Source organism: Carassius auratus, chromosome 9 (assembly GCF_003368295.1).
Source record: "Carassius auratus strain Wakin chromosome 9, ASM336829v1, whole genome shotgun sequence".
Classification (NCBI taxonomy): Eukaryota; Metazoa; Chordata; class Actinopteri; order Cypriniformes; family Cyprinidae; genus Carassius; species Carassius auratus.
Genome location: NC_039251.1, coordinates 34,954,586 through 34,979,330, shown reverse-complemented (window position 1 = coordinate 34,979,330; position 24,745 = coordinate 34,954,586). Strand labels below are relative to the sequence as shown.

The following is a 24,745-nucleotide window of genomic DNA, read 5'->3' as shown; positions in this document are numbered from 1 at the left end:
CTTGTTTGCACTTTTCAATATTTATGGATAGATTAAATGAAACTGAAAAATTTAATCTTGACAAACTATATATTATAAAGATCTAAGCCTCAAGCATCGACGACAGATGGCTGATTTTTTAGCATTATCAACTCTGGTTGGTTAAAGTAAAGCCAAAAGGGTCTTCTTTCCAAAGACACCACAATTATGTGAACCGGTTATTGACATTTGTAAATGCCCCGAATAAAGACTTCGGTGTTGGCTGCTTCAAAGTTCCTGCTGTTGGTGCGAATGCAACCAGAAGAAACAGCCAGAGGGAGAAGCTGGATTTCTAGGAACCACCGTTGAAATGATGTAGTGGAATGTGGAGTCACTGCTTCAGTGATTTTGAAGTCCTATGAACAACAACGTCCTAAAGAGAGCAGCCCGAAAAATGGAGCGCAGCTGAAGGAAAACAAAACTAGAGGTATTTCGTATTGCTTGGCGGGAAAGTAACCTATCCTACAGAAAAGACAAACATAACCCCATGTATTTATTCAATACAGTGGCTAAATTTACAAAAAATAAAGCCTCAAGTGTTGAAATGTCCCAACATCACAGCAGCAATGAACTACTTTACTTCTAAAATCGATACTTTTAGAGATAAAATTGTAACCATTCAGCTGTCAGCTACAGTATCATTTCAGAGAGTGCACTATACACTCACCTAAAGGATTATTAGGAACACCATACTAATACTGTGTTTGACCCCCTTTCGCCTTCAGAACTGCCTTAATTCTATGTGGCATTGATTCAACAAGGAAAGCATTCTTTAGAAATGTTGGCCCATATTGATAGGATAGCACCTTGCAGTTGATGGAGATGTGTGGGATGCACATCCAGGGCACCAAGCTCCCATTTCACCACATCCCAAAGATGCTCTATTGGGTTGAGATCTGGTGACTGTGGGGGCTATTTTAGTACAGTGAACTCATTGTCATGTTCAAGAAACCAATTTGAAATCATTCGAGCTTTGTGACATGGTGCGTTATCCTGCTGGAAGTAGCCAACAGAGGATGGGTACATGGTGGTCATAAAGGGATGGACATGGTCAGAAACAATGCTCAAGTAGGCTGTGGCATTTAAACGATGCCTAATTGGCACTAAGGGGCCTAAAGTGTGCCAAGAAAACATCCCCCACACCATTTCACCATCACCACCAGCCTGCACAGTGGTTACAAGGCATGATGGATCCATGTTCTCGTACTGTTTACGCCAAATTCTGACGCTACCATCTGAATGTCTCAACAGAAATCCAGACTCATCAGACCAGGCAACATTTTTCCAGTCTTCAACGGTCCAATTTTGGTGAGCTCGTGCAATTGTAGCCTCTTTTTCCTATTTTTAGTGGAGATGAGTGGAGATGCCCGGTGGGGTCTTCTGCTGTTGTAGCCCATCCGCCTCAAGGTTGTGCGTGTTGTGGCTTCACAAATGCTTTGCTGCATACCTCGGTTGTAACGAGTGGTTATTTTAGTCAAAGTTGCTCTTCTATCAGCTTGAATCAGTCGGCCCATTCTCCTCTGACCTCTAGCATCAACAAGGCATTTTCACCCACAGGACTGCCGCATACTGGATGTTTTTCCCTTTTCAGACCATTTTTTGTAAACCCTAAAAATGGTTGTGGGTGAAAATCCCAGTAACTGAGCAGATTGTGAAATACTCAGACTGGCCCGTCTGGCTCCAACAACCATGCCACGCTCAAAATTGATTAAATGAACTTTCTTTCCCATTCTGACATTCAGTTTGGAGTTCAGGAGATTGTCTTGACCAGGACCACACCCCTAAATGCATTGAAGCAACTGCCATGTGATTGGTTGAGTGTAGACCCCCTGAGGAACAGTTCCACTCATTCTCTACTATAGGAGAGGAAGAATTGTATAAACTTGTTCAATCATCTAAACCAGGGATAGGCAACTCCGGTCCTGGAGGGTCACTATCCGGCAGAGTTTAGCTCCAACCCTAATTGAACACACCTGAACAAGGCAATCCGTGTTTTCGGGATTATTAGATAGATACAGGCAGATGAGTTTTTATGAGGGCTGAAGCTAAACTCTGCAGGATAGTGGCTCTCCAGGACCGAACCAGGAGTTGCCTATCCCTGATCTAAACCAACAACATGTTAGACCCTATACCATCTAAGCACCTAAAAGTGGTGCTTCCAGAAGTCATCGATCCCCTTCTGACTATTAATTCCTCATTGTCATTAGGATGTGTCCCAAAAACCTTCAAACTGGCTGTTATTAAGCCTCTCATCAAAAAACCACAACTTGACCCCAAAGAACTAGTTATAGACCAATCTCGAATTTCCCTTTTCTGTCCAAGATACTAGAAAAGGTGGTATCCTAACAATTATATTCCTACTTAGAGAAAAATGGTATATGTGAGGATTTCCAGTAAGGATTTAGACCGTATCATAGTACTGAGACTGCTCTCCTTAGAGTTACAAATGACCTGCTCTTATCATCTGATCGTGGGTGTATCTCTCTATTAGTTTTATTGGATCTTAGTGCTGCATTTGACAATTGACCACAACATTCTTTTGCATAGACTTGAACACTTTGTTGGCATTAATCGAAGTGCATTAGCATATAATCGTACTTATGACCTCCATCAATTCGTAGCAGTGGATGAAGAGGTATCATATCAATCACAAGTGCAGTATGGAGTACCTCAAGGCTCAGTACTAGGGCCACTACTCTTCACATTTTACAAGTTACCCTTGGGAGATATCATCAGGAAACATGGTGTTAGCTTTTACTGTTATGCTGATGATACTCAGCTCTATATTTCTATGTGGCCCGGTGAAACACACCAATTTGAAAAACTAATGGAACTCATAGTCGATATAAACAAATTGATGAGTAATTTATTACTGCTAAATTCTGAAAAACAAAGGTGTTAATTATAGGACCTAAAAACTCTGCATGTAATAACCTAGAACACTGTCCAAGACTTGATGGCTGCTCTGTCAATTCTTCGTCATCTGTTAGGAACCTAGGTGTGCTATTTGATCGCAATCGTTCTTTAGCAAGCCAGGTATCTATCATTTGTAAAACTGCATTTGTCCATGTCAAAAATATGTCTAAATTATGGCCTATGCTCTCAAAGTCAAATGCAGAAATGTTAATCCATGCATTTATGTCCTCAAGGTTAGATTATTGTAATGCTTTATTGGGTGGTTGTTCTGCACGCTTAGTAAACAAACTACAGCTAGTCCAAAATGCAGCAGCAAGAGTTCTTACTAGAACCAGGAAGTATGACCATATTAGCCCGGTCCTGTCAACACTGCACTGGCTCCCTATCAAACATCGTATAGATTTTAAAATATTGCTTATTACTTATAAAGCCCTGAATGGTTTAGCACCTCAGTATTTGAATGAGCTCCTTTTACATTATACTCAACTGCGGGCGGCAGATCCTTTTCCTATTTGGTGCCTAAACTCTGGAATAACCTACCTAACATTGTTTGGGAGGCAGACACACTCTTGCAGTTTAAATCTAGATTAAAGACCCATCTCTTTAACCTGGCATACACATAACATACTAATATGCTTTTAATATCCAAATCCGTTAAAGGATTTTTAGGCTGCATTGCTACATCATTAGAAGAGTGGCATCTACGCTAACATTAGTCTGTTTCTCTCTTATTCCGAGGTCACCGTAGCCACCAGATCCAGTACGTATCCAGACCAGAGGGTCTGTAACTCCGTGAATACTCAACAAAGAGACATGAGAGATATCTATAGAAAGCTTGACATGTCTACTTTAAAACTAAACAAGTGCTGCTAACAGATATTCTGTGATAAAGTAATCCATATGAAAACAACTCGATGTCTGTTTTTCATGTCTCCCTTCGTGACCACGCCCCCGCGCTGAAAGTGCTATTCAGATTCAAACTAAAGCGCGCGGCTTGAATACACACACACAGAAGAAAAAGCAGCGAGACTGTTCAAGTTTTTTATTTTACTGTTTGCTTCGCGATGAGAGGGATAAGACAATTCACCCCAAACAGATGCTAACGCATCGTTTACCGTGAAGTTGTGTGCGGAACAACCAATCAAAACTGACTATGTTAGTTGACCAATCAGAACACAGTATGCAACCGAAAGGTGGGGTTTAAGGAAACTGAATCTTTTGAACAGCTTCGCGCGAACCGTCTGGGGATCTCTGAGAATTGGTAATTTTAAAATGATATTTTGACAAAATGACTATGTTTTTTAACCTTGGATGGATTTAAACCTGTTTTACAGGACTTATAAACAGTGATAGGAAGCTTAGAATTTTCATCTTACCGGCTCTTTAACTATCATTTTGCATTATTGACACTGTTTTCCTAATGAATGTTGTTCAGATGCTTTGACGCAATGCATTTTGTTTAAAGTGCTATATAAATAAAGGTGACTTGAGTCTAACATTTAAGGGTCATATGATGCGATTAAGTTTTCCTTTCTCTTTGGAGTGTTACAAGCTGTTTGTGAATAAACTACATCCTTAAAGTTGCAAAAACTATATCTCAAACCCAGAGACATTCTTAATAAAAGTTTTTTTTTTAACCTTAAAATCGCATAAACATTTCATTAAACCAAATATGGAAAATAATGTTCTTTTTAGCAACATCATATGACCCCTTTTAAACTTAGTGTTGTTTTTTCTTCCAATAAGCACTAAATTCGCAAAGCATTTTTGTTTCAATGGATATCTCTGTTGACTCAATCTTAGCTGAAGCTCGTGTGTGTTAGTGTATGCTCTCCAGTGACATGCAAACATCCTTCAGTCTGTCTGGCTCTGAACTAGACTACAGCGATCTCATAATTCTCTGCTGAAAAAACACTGTCTCTATGCGCGCATTCAATTAAAATTAGGGGTGCTCCGATCACGATCGGCTGATCGTTAATGCGCATCTCGTCAGTAAAGCCAGTTTTCTAATCAGCCGTTGTTAACTGAGAAGATGCGCAAATCCACTTCATTTTCAGCGTTTTTTGGTGCATGTTCTCAGTTAACAACGGCTCTGTGTAGTAACAGCTGCTCTATGTGAAATCACGCACCTGATGGCATTAACCGCTGATTAGAAAACCGACTTTACTGACGAGATGCGCATAACGATCGGCCGATCGTGATCGGAGCACCCCTAGATTAAAATGTCAAAAGTTATAAATAAAAATAAGCTTCCATGATAAAATCACATATAAAAATAATGGCCAGAATGTAAATTCACACTGTGGAAAAGCATGTTGATGTTGGACTGACCTTCAAGGCCTCGACCTGCTGGCATAACATCTGCAGCAGTGACTTCTGGTCCTCCACCCAGTGAGGTGGTGTTTTGGGGGAGAACTGCAGGAGGGAGATGGAGACTATGAGCAACAGTAAACAGCACACAGAGTTTGAGCAGAAACAGCAGAACTGAACATACCACAGATCTTTTGGATGGTGACGTGACACTCTTGGATGAGGAAGGGGTGGAGAATTTAACATGTCCTTCAGTGGGCTGACCGGGACTGGATGTCACAGGATATTCCAGCTGATCTTCATCCACCTCACCAACAAGCTGCTGGTTGACCTCGTTCAACAAATCCATCACCTCCTCCATCGATACAGGCAACTTCACAAAAACACATGCAGACACGCCAAATATTTATGTCACAATACTATTATAACTCTGGCTGATTACAATACAAATAACAATAAAGATTGCACAGATTTTCTAGTAGCAGCACACAACTAGTCGAGCATGATCAGCAGATGCACCCACACGAGATCTAAGAAAGAGTTTACTGCCACGTAAATAAACTGAGGTTTATGAGATTAAAGTCATAATATTTTGAGAAAATCTAAATTACAAGAATAAAGTGGTGGCCATATTGTAGAGAATAAAGTCATAGCAATACAATACTAAATTCATTGTATTTAAAGAATAAAGTCAAGGCAGTATATTGCTTGAATCACATTAATATAAAAACTTCACCACCTAAGCTAGTCTAATACTCCTCAAAAAACATTGGTGACGTTCAACCTTTCATTCTTCACATGGGTTTAATTCAAAACACCATTAAGCTATTTTCTGCGGTATATAACATTACTATTCACAAGCGGTTTCATTTGCTACATAATAAATTCCTGCAACAGTCACTTGTGTCACATACCTTCTCCAAATCCTCGGCACTGGCCTGATAAATCTGAGTCAAGTACTTCCTGAACTTCAGGAGGAAGTCGGTGCACCTGCCCTGAGTCTCCTCAAGCCCGTTTCCTGCCTCCTCTGACAGCCTCTGATAGATCTGGAGATCAACACGAGTCATGTCAAAGGTTGTCAGACACAGAGCTAGCTCTTTCAGACGGAGCTGAAGCGGTTACCTTCGCCAGATGCCAGTTAGACGAGAGGCTGTTGAGCTGCTCCAGCTTTGAGATTGCCTCCTCAGTGTTGCCCTCGATGTCAAGGAGTGTGGCGAAGCTTATGGTGGCATCTTCCTCATAGACTCGCACCTGAGAAGGCTAACGTCCAAAAGACCATTAGAGACGACATATCACAGAAAACAAAGAGAGCAGCTAAAGGACTGAAGTAACGGACATACCTGTATGTCTTTGCTCTGGAAGTGCATGAACATGGGCTGCAGGGGTTCAGGGATGCTGCGTTTGTGTCGCACCTTCTCCAGCAGGGGGAGCACAACCTTCCAGTAGTGCACACTGCGTCCAGCATACTCCTTCTGATCGTAGTAAGAGTTCCCCCGCTCGGCCTGACACACACACAACACACACACACACTTACTGCTGGCCTAAGATAATAACATTAAAGGTTATGTAAGATCGACAGCTAGTGGTTGATATGGGTATTGCAATCCAAATTCAAAATATTGGAGAGCGCTGTTTCTCACACTTCCTCCTCCTCAGACTCGACGCTCATGTGGGTTTGCCAGACTGAGGACACATGATGAGCCTTGCATTGTTATCTGATGAGTTGACTTACTGTGTTTTAATGTTACTCTGCTCATAGATCATTGTGAAGAATGGAATATTGCAGCTACCATATTTTTCGGACTATAAGTCGCACCTGAGTATAAGTCGCATCAGTCCAAAAATACGTCATGACGAGGAAATAAACATAAATAAGTCGCACTGGACTATAAGTCGCTTTTATTTTAGAACCAAGAGAAAACATTAGTCTCCAGTCGCAAGAGAGCGCCCTCTCGTGGCTGTAGACGGTAATGTTTTCCCTTGGTTCATGTCAAATTAATTTTGCTAAATAAGTCACACCTGACTTTAAGTCATAGGACCAGCCAAACTATGAAAAAAAAAGTGCCACTTCTAGTCCAGAAAATACGTTAGCTGTTGAAACGGTTATTGCAATCTTGACCTGGGATCTGCACGAAATGCACATTTCAGAGTAGAACTACTGCCTATAGCAATGTTTTTCAGAGAAACAGCCTTGTAAAAACAGCATGCTTCCTAAATATCTACAAACATATGTTACTTGGCTTAAGAAGAGTCAAAAACTTACATCTTTCTTTCTTTACTTTTAAACGCCATACCAGCTTCTAAGGCTATATTCAAGGCGAGAATAAAGTACAAGCATTCAAAGGAAGACTATAAAAGATGTTTAACATTTATTTCCTCTAGAAATCTTAGGACCATGTTCGGATTCACTTGATTAAAATTTTTTCCAAAAGTATCAACGGAAAAAAAAGGTTTCTCACAGGGGCAGATGTAATGGACAATGAATTCTGACAAAATGAACATTTTGGAGGATTTTCTCCTAAGAGTAAAAATTTGTGTCTAATTTTTGAATGTCCTATTCTGCATCGTGTATAGATGACTTGATTCCAACGATTCTCAAAACAGAGGTTAAGTTTTTTCTTCACATCAGGATTTATTTCATGCAACTTATTATTTAGACATTGATCCCATTTTGATTGCCATTTATTTCTGATGTATTCATTTATCGTTTGTTTTAAGTGTGTAAAAGGTATAAAACTATTTACTAATTCTGTGGATAGTGCTTCTTTTGCTGCACTGTCTGCTTTCTCATTTCCAGCAATTCCTGAGTGTCCAGGTACCCAGCAAAAGTAGTTGCTAAAAGCCTTTGATTTGATAATTGATAATTGATAATTTAACGAAGATATTGACTACTGTTGGTTGATCAGTTTTCAAACTTTCCAGTGAATCCAGGCATGATTTTGAGTCAGTCATTATTAAGAATTTCTTCTGTGAAGAAGTTTCAATAAATTTTAATGCCAGCAATAAAGCATTTGCTTCTGCAGTGAAGATTGAACTTTGATCTGGAATACGTATACCTTGATGTACTTCATTCGTTGCAAAAGCTGCCGCTACCTGGTTTCCAGATTTGGATCCATCTGTGTATATTAGAGTATACTGAGGATACATATCTCTTATTTCTAAAAATTGTAGCTGATAATCATTTGGATGTGTTTCCGATTTTTGATTCTTTGATAAATCCAACAAAATAAAGGGTTTTTTGATATCCCAAGGGGGAATTTTGCAAAAGTGGGTTTGTTCCAAGATGTTTAAATCTACTTTGAGATTTTCCAGATGAGGTTTTATACGTAGACCAAATGGACGAATATGATTTGGTTTTATTTCATACATTATTGAATACTGGACTGTAAAAACTGCCGGATATGCTGGATTTCCTTTATTTGTTTTTAATTTGATTGCATATTGTAAGGCCAACTTTAATCGTCTGTTTTCCAAGGAAGGTTCATTGGCTTCTACATATAAACTTTGAATTGGTGATGTTCTATATGCTCCCAAAGCTAATCGTATGCCTTGATGATGTATAGTATCCAATGCTTGTATATATGATTTCCTGGCAGATCCATAAACAATACTCCCATAGTCCAGCTTCGATCGGATCAAAGTTCTATATAAGTTCATAAGTGATGTCATATCTGCTCCCCATTTAGTTTTGGACAAAACCTTTAAGATGTTCAGGCCTTTAGAACACTTCTTTTTAAGCATTTTGATATGTGGAATAAATGACAGCTTATTGTCAAAGATTATGCCAAGGAATTTAGTCTCCTTTGCGACTTCAATGGGAATACCATCCAAAAATAATTCTGGTTCATTATGCAATGAATGAAGTTGACAAAAATGCATACAGACAGTTTTTGTTTGTGAAAATTTAAAGCCATTCTATACTGACCATGAGAGCATTTTATTTATTTTTAGTTGGATTTTTCGTTCAATAGTGTTTATATGCTTGCTTCTATAACAAATGCAGATGTCATCTACATATAAACTGCAAAGAACATCTGAACCAACAACCTGAGCAATACTGTCTATTTTTATACTAAAAAGAGTTACTGATAAAATACTTCCTTGAGGTACTCCAAGTTCTTGTTTATGCGGTTCGGACACAGTATTGTCAACCTTGACTCTAAAGATTCTATTCGAAAGAAATATTTCAATAAAAATTGGCAAACGACCTCTAAAATTTAGTCAATACAGATCCTTTAAGATTCCATACTTCCAAGTGGTATCATAGGCTTTTTCCAAGTCGAAAAAAACAGCCACAGCATGTTCTTTCTTAATAAACGCATCACGTATATAACTTTCAAGATTGACAAGGTGATCTGTTGTACTTCGACCTTTCCTAAAACCACATTGAGCCTTACTTATAAGATGTTTGGATTCCAGGCACCAGACTAGACGATCATTTACCATCCTCTCCATAGTTTTACATAGACAACTGGTTAAAGCTATAGGTCGATCACTATGGTCTTTTCCTGGTTTTGGGATAGGAATAATTTCAGCTTCAAGCCAAGAAGATGGGATATTTCCTGATATCCAAATGGAGTTAAAAGTTCCCAGAAGCTTCTTCAGAAAGAGGTGAGGTAAGTTTTTTATAAACTGATAATGAACTTTATCTGATCCAACCGCTGTATCATGGGATTTCCTAATGGCTCGTTGTAGCTCTTCCATGGAAAAATTCTGATTGTATGGCTCTAAATTATTTGAAATAAAATTTATTTTCTCTTTCTCTTGTTGAATTTGGAATGTTCTAAAAGCAGGAGAACAGTTCTCAAAAGATGAATTCTTTTCAAAAGTTCTTGCTAGAATATTTGCAATATCTTGTTTTGAAGTCAAGAGTAAATCATGTTGCTTGATGTGTTGTATTTGCGAACCAATGGTTTCACCCTTCATTTTCCGTATAAAGTTCCAGATTTTGGTTGAAGGAGTATTTGGTGATATACTGGCAACAAAATTTCTCCAGCTTTCCTTCTTAACTTCATTGATAGTTCTTCTTGCTTTTGCTCTAGCAATTTTGAGTTTAATAAGATTTTCAGTTGATGGATGTTTGTAGAAATATCTTTCAGCTTTTTTCCTTTCTTTAATAACTTCTTTACATTTATCATCAAACCATGGGAGATTTTTTTGGGACTGTATCATTTGCAATAGATATTAGTGTATCTGTAAAATTTTCCAAGGCATCTGGCCTGTTCTGCACAAAATGTGTAAATCTCTCATAACATAGAGCTTGAAATTGATACCAGTTAGCTTTTTTGATTTTCCATCTTTGTGTTTTTGCTTCTTCTTCTTCTTTTCCTTTAAAAGTAATGATTATTGGAAAATGGTCACTTCCACAAAGGTCATCCAATACTTTCCATGATAAATCTAAAAAAACTTCTGGTTGACATATTGTTAGATCAATTGCAGAATAAGTTCCATGCCCTGGATGTAAATAAGTATTTGACCCATTATTTAAAAGACATAAGGTGTTATTATTTTAAAGTCTTCAATCTTCTTTCCTTTTGTATTGCAATGATCACTGCCCCACAGCAAGTTATGACTATTAAAATCTCCCATGAGTATAAAAGGAGATGGAAGTTGATTTACCAGATCATCCAAGTCTGTGCGCATCAAGTTTAAGTCTGGAGGAATATAAATGGAGCATATAGTAATGGTTTTCTGCAAAGTTAATCGTACTGCTGTCACTTGTAGTCTGCTATTAATACTGATAGGACTATGAATTACATTGTTTCTTACTAGTATTGCCGTACCACCAGAAGCTCGCTTGTCATTGGGACCAAAGGTGGCAAATACTGTAAAATTTTTAAAAGAAAAGTTACAATCAGTTGAGAGTTGTATCTCCTGAAGACATATTGCAAGGGGGTCAACAGTTGTAGTTAAACGCTGTAATTCTGTGAAGTTCGCTCTGATCCCACGACAATTCCATTGAATGATAGACTCTTTCATTACCTATTAGGAAGAATAGGAACATTTGTCCTAACTTTTCCTTTTGGAGATGGGCTTCTACTATGATGCTCACTCTCTTTCATTTCCACATCTTTTATTTGTCTTGTGTTTGATGTTTCTTCTTGAGATACTTTGGATTGAGAGTTTGATTTCCTGTTGCTTTTACTTGTCCTCTGATTTTCTGTTTCTGAAATTTGGCTGAGGTTCGTGTCATTTGAGGGGACTTCGTTTTGTTTTTCTGTAATTTTTGCCCTTGAGGGAGTATTACTTAGGTTAACTGTTTGAGGTTTATCTTTGTACATCCAAGTAATGTCTGTCTGGCAATCTACTGATCTCACAGATTTTCTTGCAGCAGAAGCAAATGTTTTATTCAGAGTAAAAATAGGTGTTATAGTCACTTGTTTCTTTGCTTCAATGTAACTGATCCTTTTTGTACATCTGATTTTTTGTATTTCCTTTTCTTTGATCCACATGGGACATTGTTTTGATGCAGCTGAATGATCACCTGTGCAGTTACAACATTTAGTTGGTTTCTCACAACTACCCTTGTCATGGCCTTCTTCTCCACAGTTACAACAGATGTGCTTGTTTTTACAACTATTAAATCCGTGTCCATATTTTTGACAATTGAAACACCTCAAAGGATTGGGTATATATAGGTCTACCGGAACACTTAGATACCCAATCTGAATTCTTTCTGGTAGGAGTGGTTTATTAAAAGTGATGATGTATGTATTGGTTTTAATCATTCTTTCTTCTCTTTTGATTATAATTCGTTTCACATTTGTTACTCCTTGAGTTTTAAGCTCATTTGTTATTTCTTCTTCATCTACATCACCCAGTTCTCTAGTACGAATTATTCCTTTACTATAGTTCCAAGTTGGGCGAGGGTATGTCTTTATCTGAACTCCTGCCAGCATATTAGCATGTAACAGGTTTTCAGCATTTGCCTTTTTACAGCATTCAACAAGAATTTGTCCCGAACGTAATTTTTTCACTTCTTTAACAGTTCCTGCTATTCCTGCAATACCCTTTTGTATGGCAAAAGGGGAGAGCTTGATAATTGGGATATCTGAAGAAATAGATTCAATAGTAATAAACTTTGGCCAATCATCATTGCTCGACAGAGAAAAGCCTCTGTTTGGTGCACTGTTATCCGTATCTGGTTCCAAGAAACGTTTTTTTGAGTTGTGTTTTGTAGCCATATTTAAATGTTTAAATTTCATCATCTTTACTCCCCACCCACCTCGGAGCCCCAAAAAAAGGGATGCACAGCGCCGCGGATCTCCAGCAGATTATGCATCAGGGATATAAAAATGGTATACTCAAGCAAAGTAAGCTATCATTTGCTTAAATCACTTGATTGACCCTAAGCCAACGCCTTCTGGGGATATACATGACGAAAAGTCTTTCCCAGGGCATGCCTTGACCAGCCGATTGATTGGATCGAGCCATTCCAACCTCCCGTCTAGGTGAAGTAGGAGCCAAAGTACCGTGTTGAAATAATGGAAACCTCAGTAAACCACATTTCTCAGGGACCAGGATCTCTTCCTCCACCAACACGGGTCGCAACTCACGGCAAATGAGTTGTCCCATTTGGGATATTTAGGATCTGTTTACTTACAACTTCTTTCAGCGTGATAATAGAATAGATCCACACAAGAATATAAGAATATGATTATAATTAAAAATAACTGTAACCCTAGTAAGGGGGGCTAAAGGAGAAGACCCTAGCACTACGGAGGGAAGGAGCGTGCCACTGTTCCTTTCACGGGCTACCATAAAAAATGGGTCCCGTGCCGTACCCGGCAAAAACTTACATAAGAGAAGTCTTGATTTCAGGAAAATTTGTGAGTTCTCGTTAGGGCTGCATGGTAAATTACATGCGACTGATTGATTGATTGATTATGAACATGATATTGCATAGTTGTTCACCGGAGTACAGCTCTGTGTAATAAACGCTTCTCCATCTGAAGCATGTGATGGAGATTTACTGCCAATCACAGAACCAGCTTTACTGACGAGATGAACATAACTATCAGCATACAGCCCTAGTTCTTGATTTAATCATCTCACTTAGTGCTGTTCAATTTCCCAATTCTTCATTTTACATCCACAGAAAGTGTTTCTTGATTTAAGGATGTTTAGATATTTGTATTGGAAAACAAGACAAAACTAATGATAAAGGAGTGCATGTAAACTTTTTAAAGAAAGGGAAACTGTAGCAGGAACTGTTAGTAGAACTCTAAATTGTGTCCAAAACTATGAATCATGTGAGAAAAACGTGTGAAAGTAATGAGAAAGTGTCCATCTGATTGTGCCAGCAGACTGCATGAGCTGAAGCTGTGATGGGTGTCAGAAATGAAGTGTATGACATCAGGTGAGGACGTACCATGTCAGTCAGGTGTTTAGCCCAGTGTATGAGCAGAGCCGGCTGAAGGCCGTGTTTCTCTCCGGCACGCAGCGTGCCCAGACCGTGCTGCACGACCAGACGCAGTTTAGCAGACGTCCCGGGCCTGAGAGACACACACTGCAGTCAGAACACATGACGTCTCACACACACACACACACACAGCTGGAGGAGTCACTCACTGCGCTCTCTTGTGGATCAGGCTGTAGACGGCGTCCCACCACTCTCTCTGTCTGTCAGACGACAGCAGCTTCATGATGTGCAGCGGCAGACAGCGAGGCTCGAGCGGCTGAGAGCAGGACGTCATCTTCACCCGCTCCTGCAGCTGTGTCTGACTGCAGAACACCACACCGCTCACGAACACCTGCAACACACACACATGACAGAGATCCACATCACAGCCTAGACCTGTGTCCTCTGTGTCTTCATGCAGTCAGATGTAGAGACTTCACCTGCTCTGACTCACTCAGCTGGGCTTTAAAACACACTTAAAATCAGTAATATTATCAACTTAACTGCACTGACACTCTCAAAGGAGAACAAAACTAATTACATTTAGCTGAAGGACGACACGGTCTTCACAGCAGAATTTCAAAGTGTCTTGTTTGATTACACTTGCAGCACTGATTACTTTCCTGCTTCTCTATGAAGCTGCTTTGATTAAATCTGTATCGTATACAGTAGGTCTGTGCAATTCGATTTCAGCCTCCAACTATTAAGAAAATACAACAGAGATAAAATGATTCTTGTGCTCCATTTCAACCCCTTTCCAGTGTTGCTCTTTCGCTCCTCCATAAAAGCCCAATTACACGTACAAATCAGTAAATGTGTAACATGACTGGCAAAATGGATGTGCTTGATTCATTCAGATGTATTAGATTTATGTTTTGAAAAGCGCAAGAGAACTGGTGCAGTTCCTGGGGAGAGTTTCTGTGCATGCACTCAGAGACAGAGCATGGACATGTCAAGAGAACGGTTAGCTCATAGTGTGCACCTAAACACTGGGTAAATACACAGAAGAGTCAAAATATGGGGTTTCATGATCATTCACATAAACCCTCGCCGATTATGTGATAAATGAACGTAAAGAGTTGAGAATGACAACATGTGTACCAGTAAATAAAATCTGTGCGATATTTAGAGTGACAGCAGGCTAATATTCCTGCTACCGACTGTGTGTCACTGCACTTGACACTAGTACTTCTCTTTTTATTCTATTGTATTTCTCCTTTTTTATTACTGACAGTTTAATCATTGTCAATATTTTTAGTGATTGTACTAGTACTCTGCTGTGGTATTGATACTTCTATAATGTCCCCAACCCTAAAATGTAGATGTCATGCCAACTAGGGCTGTGCAATTAACCAAAAAACGTTTCGATTTTGGCCTCCAACAATTATGAAAATGCAATCATTGAGTTAAAACTATTATTATGACTTCTTTTGCAGCGCTGCACTTTTGTTCCTCCATAAAAGCTACATTTCTTGTGACTGTAACATGACATTTGCAAAACGTGATCTGCTTGATTTATGGAAGTATATTTATTCATGTTTTTAACTGAACTCTCCGTGTTTGCACGTGTCAGTGATTATGAATAGATTCAGTGTTTATGAAAAACTATGTATCATTATAAAGATCTCAGCCTCAAGCATCGACGACAGATCGCTGTTTTTCAATGGAAAGCTTATAAAGACTGTATTTGCTAGATTTGTGCAAGCAGTACACATCAAAACTTGAGCAATGGAAACGCTGTACATACTAGACGATTCATCTGCGATAATGAACGTGAAATTGTGTAGCTTGTCAATGATCCACGGATCTGTCTATTAAAACTAAAACTGAAATGAGATATAATTAACAGTATAGTGAATAAATTAAATAATCTTAGTGCTTGAGATTTAAAGCACTAAGCACAGTTTGTTTCAGTTGAATATTTTATATTGTATTTGTCCTTAGCTTTTTTTATTACTGACTGTTTAATTATTTTCAATAACTTTAAAGACTTTTTGTTTGTTTGAAATTCTGCTGGTCTCTACAATGTAGATGAGATAGCAAACTTATTTACAGGAGATACATATTTGATATGCATCACTATCTTTAATTGTGTTAAATAATCTTGATTACAAGATTGACCCGAATAATCCTGATTATGATTTTTGCCATAATTGAGAAGCTCTAATACCAATCATATTTACAGAATATATATTTGACGCATCACCATCTTTAAACGAATCACTCATATGTTTAGTCATATGGCCCACTCATAATCAGGTTAAATATCTGTGATTATGATTTTTGCCCTAGTGTAAAGTGCTACTGAAACACACGTGACTTGACAGAAGTGAAGCTAGACTTCTAGATGTCTGATCAAGAGACTGTTGAGGTTCTTGTTAATTCTGCATGTTAGATATTTAACAACTATAGATATTTAACAGATAGTTCAGCCAGAAATGAAAGCTTGTGTTAATTCCTCAGCCCATCCAAGAGGCAGGTGACGTTTTTTCTTCAGCAGAACAGTAAAAAAGATTTTTATCTGAAATTCCTTGGTGATTCATAAAATGCAAGGCAATGGCTAGCAACACTTTGAGAGTAAAAACATGCTGTTCCTCTGTGGAAGACACTAAAGCATGAACGCACCTCCAGGTCCAGCAGGCAGATGGATTCTGGTGCGTTGGTGTCCAGTTTTGAGGTCTCGAGCGTGAGGCGAGGGAAGAGCTGCTTGAGCCAGTCCTGCAGACTCACGCTTTGACCCATTAGCGCCCACTGCAGGCCGAGCCACACCAGCTGCTGCAGATCACCCGCGTGCAGCATCACCGCTCCTGTGACACACACACACACACACACCCATCAGAATCTGCTGCAGACCCAACACACTCACTCACGCTCCGGTCTGACACTCACCACTGTCCCACTTGGCCAGATCAGCGGCTTTGGGCGCGTGTACGCTGAGTACATGGATGTCATCGTTACAGATGAAGGAGTGCTGCTCCTGTATCTGTGCACCGAACAGCTGATCAAACAGATGACCCGGGCCACTCCGGTTCCCGAACGACTCCACCACATCCTTCAGCAGCTGCTCCACGTCCTGGCTCAGGTTCAGCAGCATGTGACCCGCCTGACTCTGACGATCACAGGCCAGCAGCTCCAGAGGCTCATGGGACACCTGCTCACTCTTCAGGCTCCTGGCTTTGGGTCTGGGAGCCTGAGGGAGAAGAGGATGAGAGCCTGTGAGGAGGAGGACCTCGGGGCACGAGGTCATGAGGAAGAGGAAGCAGCGTACCTGATAAGATATGAGATAACAGAGAGCAGCCAGATCCAGCACGGTCCTCCACTGCTGCGGCCCGTCCTGGGCTCTCTTCAGCAGCAGTGTCCCGGCGTACAGGTACAGGTGCGCCCTCATCTCCGTGAACACCTCCGCCAGCTCATCCTTCCTGTTTGTGGCCGTGTTCTTCAGATCCTGCATGGCACAGTCAAAACTGCACCGCAACAAAGACAACGACGGCCGTGAGCGACACCAACATTAACATGGCAGCCACTGACGCCTTCATGTAATTCAGGGTTTATACAGAGATTCTTAAATTGAATTTAATACCTTTTTACCACCTATTTTACTACCATCACAATATTTTTACTACCAACACGGCTTCAAACTTCAACTGTAGCAGTGTTAAGTAAAGTGACAAGTAAAGACATGAAATATCTTTCCAAAACGAATTAATAACATATTTAATCACAATTTAATGTGGAAATAATAACTTAACTTGAACACTGGGAGGGAGAGAACGAGAGAGAGCGAGACAGAGAAAGTCAGGAGCGGTTCTGTAGGTGTATGTGAGTGTGCATGTGTGTTAGGGCGAGTGTGTGAGCTACACTCAAGTGAGAGGGAACTTTACTATAGCACTTGGATTAATCAAGATATCACAATTTTTTCAACATTTTTTCATCGATGTTGTTGTAATGTCTGGGAATCCAGAATACGGATGCATCAACAGAAACATATATTATCTGAACCCTGTTTGTTTTACTTGTCATTTATTTAAACCATATTACAGATGCTTTGTCAGATTTAAGTTGAACAGCGGTCCCAGCGCGCGTCGAACCGTGTGTGCTAAACTGAACAGTTCGGGTTTTTCAGTGAACCATAGTAAATCTAAATCTAATTCTGTCCGACCTGCTCCTTACTGGCGAACATGGCTGGGATTTGCAGCAACTTGCTGCGTCTGTGGCCAGGGCTTTCCTCCTTTCCCTCTCTGCTCCTCCTTTGTGCTCCATTTCTTGCGCGATTTTCTAAGATAAAGCCTGCCTCTGGATATAGCCAATTTGGCAGTGCTTCGCTGATGTTTGGTCATGTGGTGGGTTCATATCACTCCGCGATCGCCGGATTCGTAGATTCATAAGACCGTCAATTAATTCGCAGTTGCATAACAGCCTATTGCACGTCAGGCTGATCGACTGCACAGCGGCAGCCGGCAGACCAGAATGACCGTCAGGCCGCCTGGAAATGTCCCGGTGCTCCCGATGGCCAGTCCGTAAGAAATGCATTTTTCTCCGGCGAGTTCACTACTGCGAAGATCGCGAGTCAGTGTCAACCTCATCTTTGCAGCTGACACAGAAACACTTGTTTATTAATAAACAATTAAAATGTCATAATATTTTTTTACAGTGTCTAGGTGCCGTTATATAAACGTGCCACCACTGCATGAGAGAGAGAGACACACACACACACACACACGCAAGGTCTCTCCCGCTCTGCCGTGCGCTCGCTACACGGTTTGCATGCACGCTTTTGCTCACTCGCTCTAGATTCGCAGGAGATTTGAACAGACGCCGAAACTGGCGCTTCACTGTCGCCAAACGGAAAATCTAACCGCACTTAACTTAATTTCGGACCCTGGATATAGACCCAGTTAGATGGGGCTTCGAAAATTTACTACCTCGTCAGATGACGTTTACTACTTTTTACTGGCCTTAATTTGGCATAATTTAATTTACTACCTTTTACAATCCCCGCGGAAACCCTGTAACTGTGCCGTGCTCTGTCAGTGATGTGTGTGTGTGTGTTTGTGTGTACCTCCAGAGGGCAGCGGTGCTCTCCTCACAGTCCTTCAGTGTCAGCGTCAGTCTCACTCGGCTGCACTGAGCCAGCAGCAGCTCTTTGTGAAACTTGCGTGACGCCTGTTCGTTCGACGACACACTCGGCTGACACAGGTACTCCTGAAATAAAGCAGAGAGAAGCGCTAGGGATTACACAGATCAGAAGAGAGTCAGATTATCAGGAACATTACCTCCCATGAGTCACTGAAACCTTTCATGATGAACAAACTGAAAACGAAACAACCTTCTCACTCAAAGAGCATTTACAGAAAAAAACAAGTCACGATGTCAGTGTAAAAAAAAAAAAAAAATTATCGAATTTACAATATACACGTGATGGAAAGCGATTCAGTGCATTCATTCACAGCGAGGAACTCTCACTGATGTCTTGTATGTCTAGCAAACATCTGAGCTTTACTATATTTGATGAGCTCTACATGTGCATTTTGATCAATGTTTTTATGTGAATACACATTGTTGATCATATCACATGAGACTAAACCACATAAAAGCGTCCAGCGTGAGAGACTGTGCTGTACCTGCAGGGTGCTGACCAACAGCTGGTACCACTCCAGACAGTGTCTCAGGATGCCGGTCTTCTCCACGGCGAGGCAGTGTTTGACGGCGTCCTCGAGCCGGCCCTCTGCGCTGTAGAGCTGCACCAGCTTCTGGTTGATGTAGGTGTCGGTGGGCCGCAGTTTCAGCTCCGCCTGCAGCAGCTCGTACAGCTGGTTAGAGCCACTCTGAGCACTCAGAAGCTTCTCCTGTGGCAGAGAGGACTTGTGAGACAATGCACAGCAGATGTGTGCAGCTCTTTAGCTCACACTCACCCTCAGATTGAAGACGGCCGGGTGTCCTGGCAGAAGCCTGGCCGCTTTCTCCACCCAGAACTCAGCTCGACTGTCATGCTGGGGTTTACTGCACAGTAGCTCAGCCACCTTCAGAACCAGATCGTGCTGAGCCGGATTCAGATCCACCGAGCGCTGAGAGTCAAACAAACATCATTACAGGAAGAACACACGTCTCAATGCCACACACACACACACACACACACACACACACACACACGTGATCAGTAGAGCTACAGATCAGGAGTCAGGACGGTCAACGTCATCAGAAAACACTAGTTCACAACCATTTCAATTGTGCTAAACCTTCATTGTGCTTGAATATCTGTTGTTTAACATTTATATTCAGGATAAAGACATTACAGTAAGAGACTGACGGTGATCAGAGTGTTCCTGAAGAACATTACTGTGATTTTATTCATTATTATTATCACAAGATTTAAACTATTCACTATATAGCCCACAGTGATTAACACATTTATTAAAACACATTTATGTAAGGTTTGTGTCACTGCAGCTCTTAACTAACAGTGTTGGTAAGGACCAGACTTATTGATTAGCTTTCTGTATTGGTTATTGACTGGTCTAATAGTTAAGCACTGTGTGTTCAAGGCACTCAGTTTTCAGGACACTGGGCAGAATGTGGAAGTGTGCTTTTGTCAGTAAGATTTAAATAAAGAAAATATTATTTTACTCTGATTAATCAAATAATGGTTAGTAGCAGTCCTGATCATGTGTGAGAGTCTAACCTTGTAGCATCCCACAGCTTTGTCTGTTTCTCCGTCACGCTCAAACAGCTGACCGAGGAACTTGTGTGCTTTAGGATCCTTGGGCTGGACGGTCAGATACTCGGAGACATGTCTGCCATCCACGTGTGTGTGAGAGAGAGAAACATCAGCTCATCCGAGAGGAAACAGACATCAGACAGAGAAGAAGAGCACAGAAACCAGCCTACCTTTTAGCCAGCTCATACTCCTTAGCCTCGAAGTAGAGCTTAGCAAACAGAAATCCTTTGAGTGTCTTCTGCAGAAACACAAACTGAGGGTCAGAGCGAATGACCACAGCAATCATCACACCAGATTAAACTGAGGCGGGAGTCACTTACTACTCAAAAAACTGCTTTCAACTTCAACATATTTTGAAATGTAGAAACGCAGAGCTAATGTTTTAGCATCATAGCTTCAGTCGCACGTTCCCTGTAATAACTGTTAATGCAGATAACTGATGGAAAGGGTGTTTCAAGCTGTGTTCTCCCCATACATTAGAACCTGTCCGGTTAGAGTTTATATTATTCTGAACAAAAACACATACCAAGTCTGACAGAAGACATGCACTAAAATATCATTCACTGTAACTTATATATATAAAAATTAGAGCCCGACCGATATTATCGGCCGATATGAGCTTATTGAACAGCAGATCTGGGTCTGTGATTACTGATACACCATCTCCTGCTTTCAGCATTTACTGCACAGAGCCGTAGATCACTGACACACTGGGCTAAACCTGAAGAGATGTACCACTGAGCACAGAACCAGCTTTACTGACCAGATGTGCATTAATATCATGCATGAGTTTGTGCTGTGGGTAAACTCGCTTCATAGCATACTGTTTCACCCCAAAAAAATAGTTAATTTCCATCCCTGGTGTGTGTACAACACGCAATAAAGTGTAATATCATCTAGGGCTGTCACTTTTGTGAAAAAATATTTTTCGATTAAGACATAAGTGTTCATTGAATTGATTGTAAAATTGATTTTCCATGTCTAAAAAAAGGTTACGTTTCCTTTTTCAACGTCAAATAACGGACGGACATAAAGACAGCGCTGGAAACACACAAGTCAGCAATATTTCTTATTTATTGGCTTTAAGTTTTGTGCAGAATAACAAACAACAACAGGAGTGCAACATTCTCGAGAAAATATAAATGCAGAAGGGACAGCTGCCATAACACAATAACAACATCACTGCATGCTTCAACCCGGCTGCATTTATGATTTAGGCAATTCAAAAATATCCAAGATTACTTTAAATAATGATTTAATCCATTTCAAACAACTGTTCAAAAAACTAAATTTTAAATGGACTTGAGAACAGGCCATGTGTGTTTTTTATTGAACGTAGCCGACACTTAGGCTAGGGGCACTAGGCAGGCTAGGACCACTGTATGTCCAGCTGTTGAGAAGACGTGCTCTGACCGCACTGATGTCCAGGGACACTCCGGTCCAGCTGCACAAGGTGTGGGTATTACCGGTCACTGTCAGCTTGCAATGGTTCTTCTCATAACTCAGAATCTCCTGTAACTAGATGCTGAATGAGGAGAATTCACGTCTACCGTGCTGCGAGACCTCCAGACGCGTGTAAACGTGTCTTTACATTGACTTAACATTGAAATCATTCGCTCCAGACGCTCTACTCAGGTTTGGTGTAAACGCAGCATAAGAGGTCGCTTTCGACGTCACTGGGTCTTATAGGTGTAAAATTGCTGGTATTTTCTGTCAAGCTGTCGCAGCACATACTGCTCTTTCTGAATTCTTTATTTCCTTTTTCTGCTTGTTTGTGAGTTTTGTTACATCTATATTTTAAAATTAATAGTGTACATATTTGGTTAAAATTGATTGCCTATTTTCATTTTCAAAACTTTTTTTGGTTGGTCTGATCGATTGTGCAATTGATTTTCTAACTACAAGTGTCAGCCCCAGTATGCTCCGCAGCAGCTGCGTGGAGAAACGCGTGTTGTTCCCAGTACTGTGTCTGCAGCTGAAGTTAGTGCCGCCGGCGGAGGGATATACCTGTGGGTTATTTACAGTTCGTTTTATAGCACACGTTCATGATATACAAGATCACGTGAAGAGTTTAATTTGTTATCGCGCACAAGTTTCCACATACTGTCACGTCTCTGTCAAACCCCGGTAAGTTCATTCTCCTCCAGCATCCTGCAACATTTCAGATTATATGGACAGTCTGTGTTTATCTTATTGTTTTTAATGACAGTATTATCGGCCGCATGTCTAATAACTGCTGTCCGATGGATGACTTTTATTTCCAGTCTTCAAGTACTAACTCAGAGGTTAGCTCTGTGGCTAGTAAGTTGTTACGCTGTTCATTTGTGTTTGAAGTAACAACATTGTATGGCTACACGTGTTTATGACATGGTAGATTTAGAAATCCATCTGACACAGTGACCGGTGGACTAAGATAATTTCCATCCCTGGTACTGACGCTGTGTTCAGGTCCTCTGGGAGGTTTGTGGTTACGGGTTTCACTAGTCCTAACTACATCAGATGTGTCCCAGTCAGTTTATTCGGCACAATGCGTTCATTCATGCCCCTTCTAAGTGGATTATAAATACAGCTTCCAAACGACAAAAAAGTGAATAATATTTTATATATATTTGATACAATCACAGCGGTGTGATTATATCGTTCAGTGCACAGCATCAGCTCCTAAACTCAGATCTGTGTTCGCTGCTGGCGCTGAGCCAGAGACAGACGCTTCATGATAACCAATCAGAAACCATTCTGTTGCGCTTATGAATGCAACGGCCAATCAGAAACGTCCAGAAGAGTCAACACTGAAACGCACTGTTTTGTTCACTTGCTCGCTGACTGAATTTTTAGCGAATTCTCTGAATCAAAAACAAAAAGTGCAGATGTGCATAGAATGTAAGAAATAAGTTTCATAATGTAAAGAGCTTCAGTGATTTTAATGGGAGTTTTGGAGAACTCTGTCAAAGAACATTTTTATTCAGTCTAGCCAATGTAAATGTTCTTTACTCTCTGTAAAATTAAAGTTAAAATAAGCAACTTACAATATTGTTATTAAAATCGACATTAAATGCAAATTCAGTCGTATTAAAATATTTTATGGCATGATATGGCACTTAAATAAAAAGTCAGGTTTTTCTGTGTAGTTAATAGATTACACTAGTTTGCCCATTACCATATATTGATCAAATAACAATCTATAAAGGTGAAAAACGCGTTTACGTAGACATATTTGAGAATCGTGATATTTCCTTATATATTAAGCATGTTTGGAATTGTTTTGAATGAAAAGGAAAAATAATTAAAATAAAACAGAAGCCTATATCAGTTATACAGTGCTATCGTAGCAGCTGTGTCACATGACAACCATGACTTATATTGCCATCAACAACGGCAACCACATAGACCCGGTCATGTTTCTCAATAATTTAATCTAAAAATGTAATACTTGTAATCATGACTGTGTGATGGGGTTGATGTGCATTAACTCGTAAATACGACATGACTCGAACACGTCAGGAGTGCGCTGTTGATTACGGGGTTCACTTGTGTCCTAAATTATATTTTTTATTAAATATTTATTTATTTGAGCAAAATACGTTGTCATCTAAAGTTTATGTAAGTCTGTTACAAATTTATTTTTATCCAAACTGATTTTAAATTTCTTAAACATATTTCAAATAAACACATTACATCGTCGTTTATAAGCCCCCTGCTCTCCGAGATATAAGCTGTCATTAAACACAGAACACTACCAGGCAAGTCCTAACACTTCACTGATACAGACAGATAATAATCACACAGATGTGCAGATCAAGCTCGGGTTACTCTAGTGTTAGTGTTTCTGTCTCAGTTTGAATGTAGTGTCCGTTACTGACAGCATTAGGCCCGTGACGCCCTTCTTACCGTTTTCTGTGATGGAGACGCGTTCTGGACTGAAGAGATGTAGCGCTCCACATCAGCTTTACTCCGTCTCATGACTGCTGTAACAAACTCTTCGCAAACTCTGCTTTAGAAGTTGATCATTGAAGCGCGGATCACCGGCTCCTGCACGCGCGAATTCCGCACGATCGCGTAAATGGCGGAACATCCGCTCTGTCTTCTTCTTCTGCTGCCTCTGCTGCTCACGGTGCTTGTCACGTGCGCGCCCCCGCCTCCGCCGCCTGCTGGCCTGGAGCGACCATACGCTAGACACCTAGTCTATATAAAATTGCAAACATCTATCTTTCAGTACTTTACTTAAGTACATAAAAAATTGAGTACTCGTGTACGTTCATTTGAGTAAAATTGAAAAAGGAGTACTCTAACTGGAGTAATATTTTATTATATGTATCTGTACTTTTACTCAAGTACTTGATTTGTGTACTTCATCCACCACTGACAAAGAGTAAGTTTATCATCAC

General features: G+C 40.3%; 1 protein-coding gene across 6 annotated transcripts in view; it reads right to left on the bottom strand.

The window, feature by feature from the left end:
- ranbp2 (RAN binding protein 2) overlaps positions 1-24,447 on the bottom strand; it is a 43,231-nt gene extending 18,784 nt beyond the window's left edge. For all 6 annotated transcript variants that reach the window (XM_026272706.1, XM_026272707.1, XM_026272708.1 and 3 more), the window contains exons 1-16: positions 24,249-24,447; positions 20,531-20,598; positions 20,325-20,436; positions 19,558-19,710; positions 19,267-19,491; positions 18,705-18,847; positions 16,914-17,109; positions 16,535-16,835; positions 16,271-16,452; positions 13,816-13,997; positions 13,616-13,739; positions 6,585-6,746; positions 6,367-6,504; positions 6,159-6,290; positions 5,429-5,617; positions 5,266-5,349 (exon numbers count right to left, since the gene is read on the bottom strand). In XM_026272706.1, the coding sequence (XP_026128491.1) occupies positions 5,266-5,349; positions 5,429-5,617; positions 6,159-6,290; positions 6,367-6,504; positions 6,585-6,746; positions 13,616-13,739; positions 13,816-13,997; positions 16,271-16,452; positions 16,535-16,835; positions 16,914-17,109; positions 18,705-18,847; positions 19,267-19,491; positions 19,558-19,710; positions 20,325-20,436; positions 20,531-20,598; positions 24,249-24,320 (2,463 nt within the window). In that variant the 5' untranslated portion in view covers positions 24,321-24,447. The remainder of the gene's footprint in view (positions 1-5,265; positions 5,350-5,428; positions 5,618-6,158; positions 6,291-6,366; positions 6,505-6,584; positions 6,747-13,615; positions 13,740-13,815; positions 13,998-16,270; positions 16,453-16,534; positions 16,836-16,913; positions 17,110-18,704; positions 18,848-19,266; positions 19,492-19,557; positions 19,711-20,324; positions 20,437-20,530; positions 20,599-24,248) is intronic.
- Between the last annotated feature and the right edge of the window lie 298 nt (positions 24,448-24,745).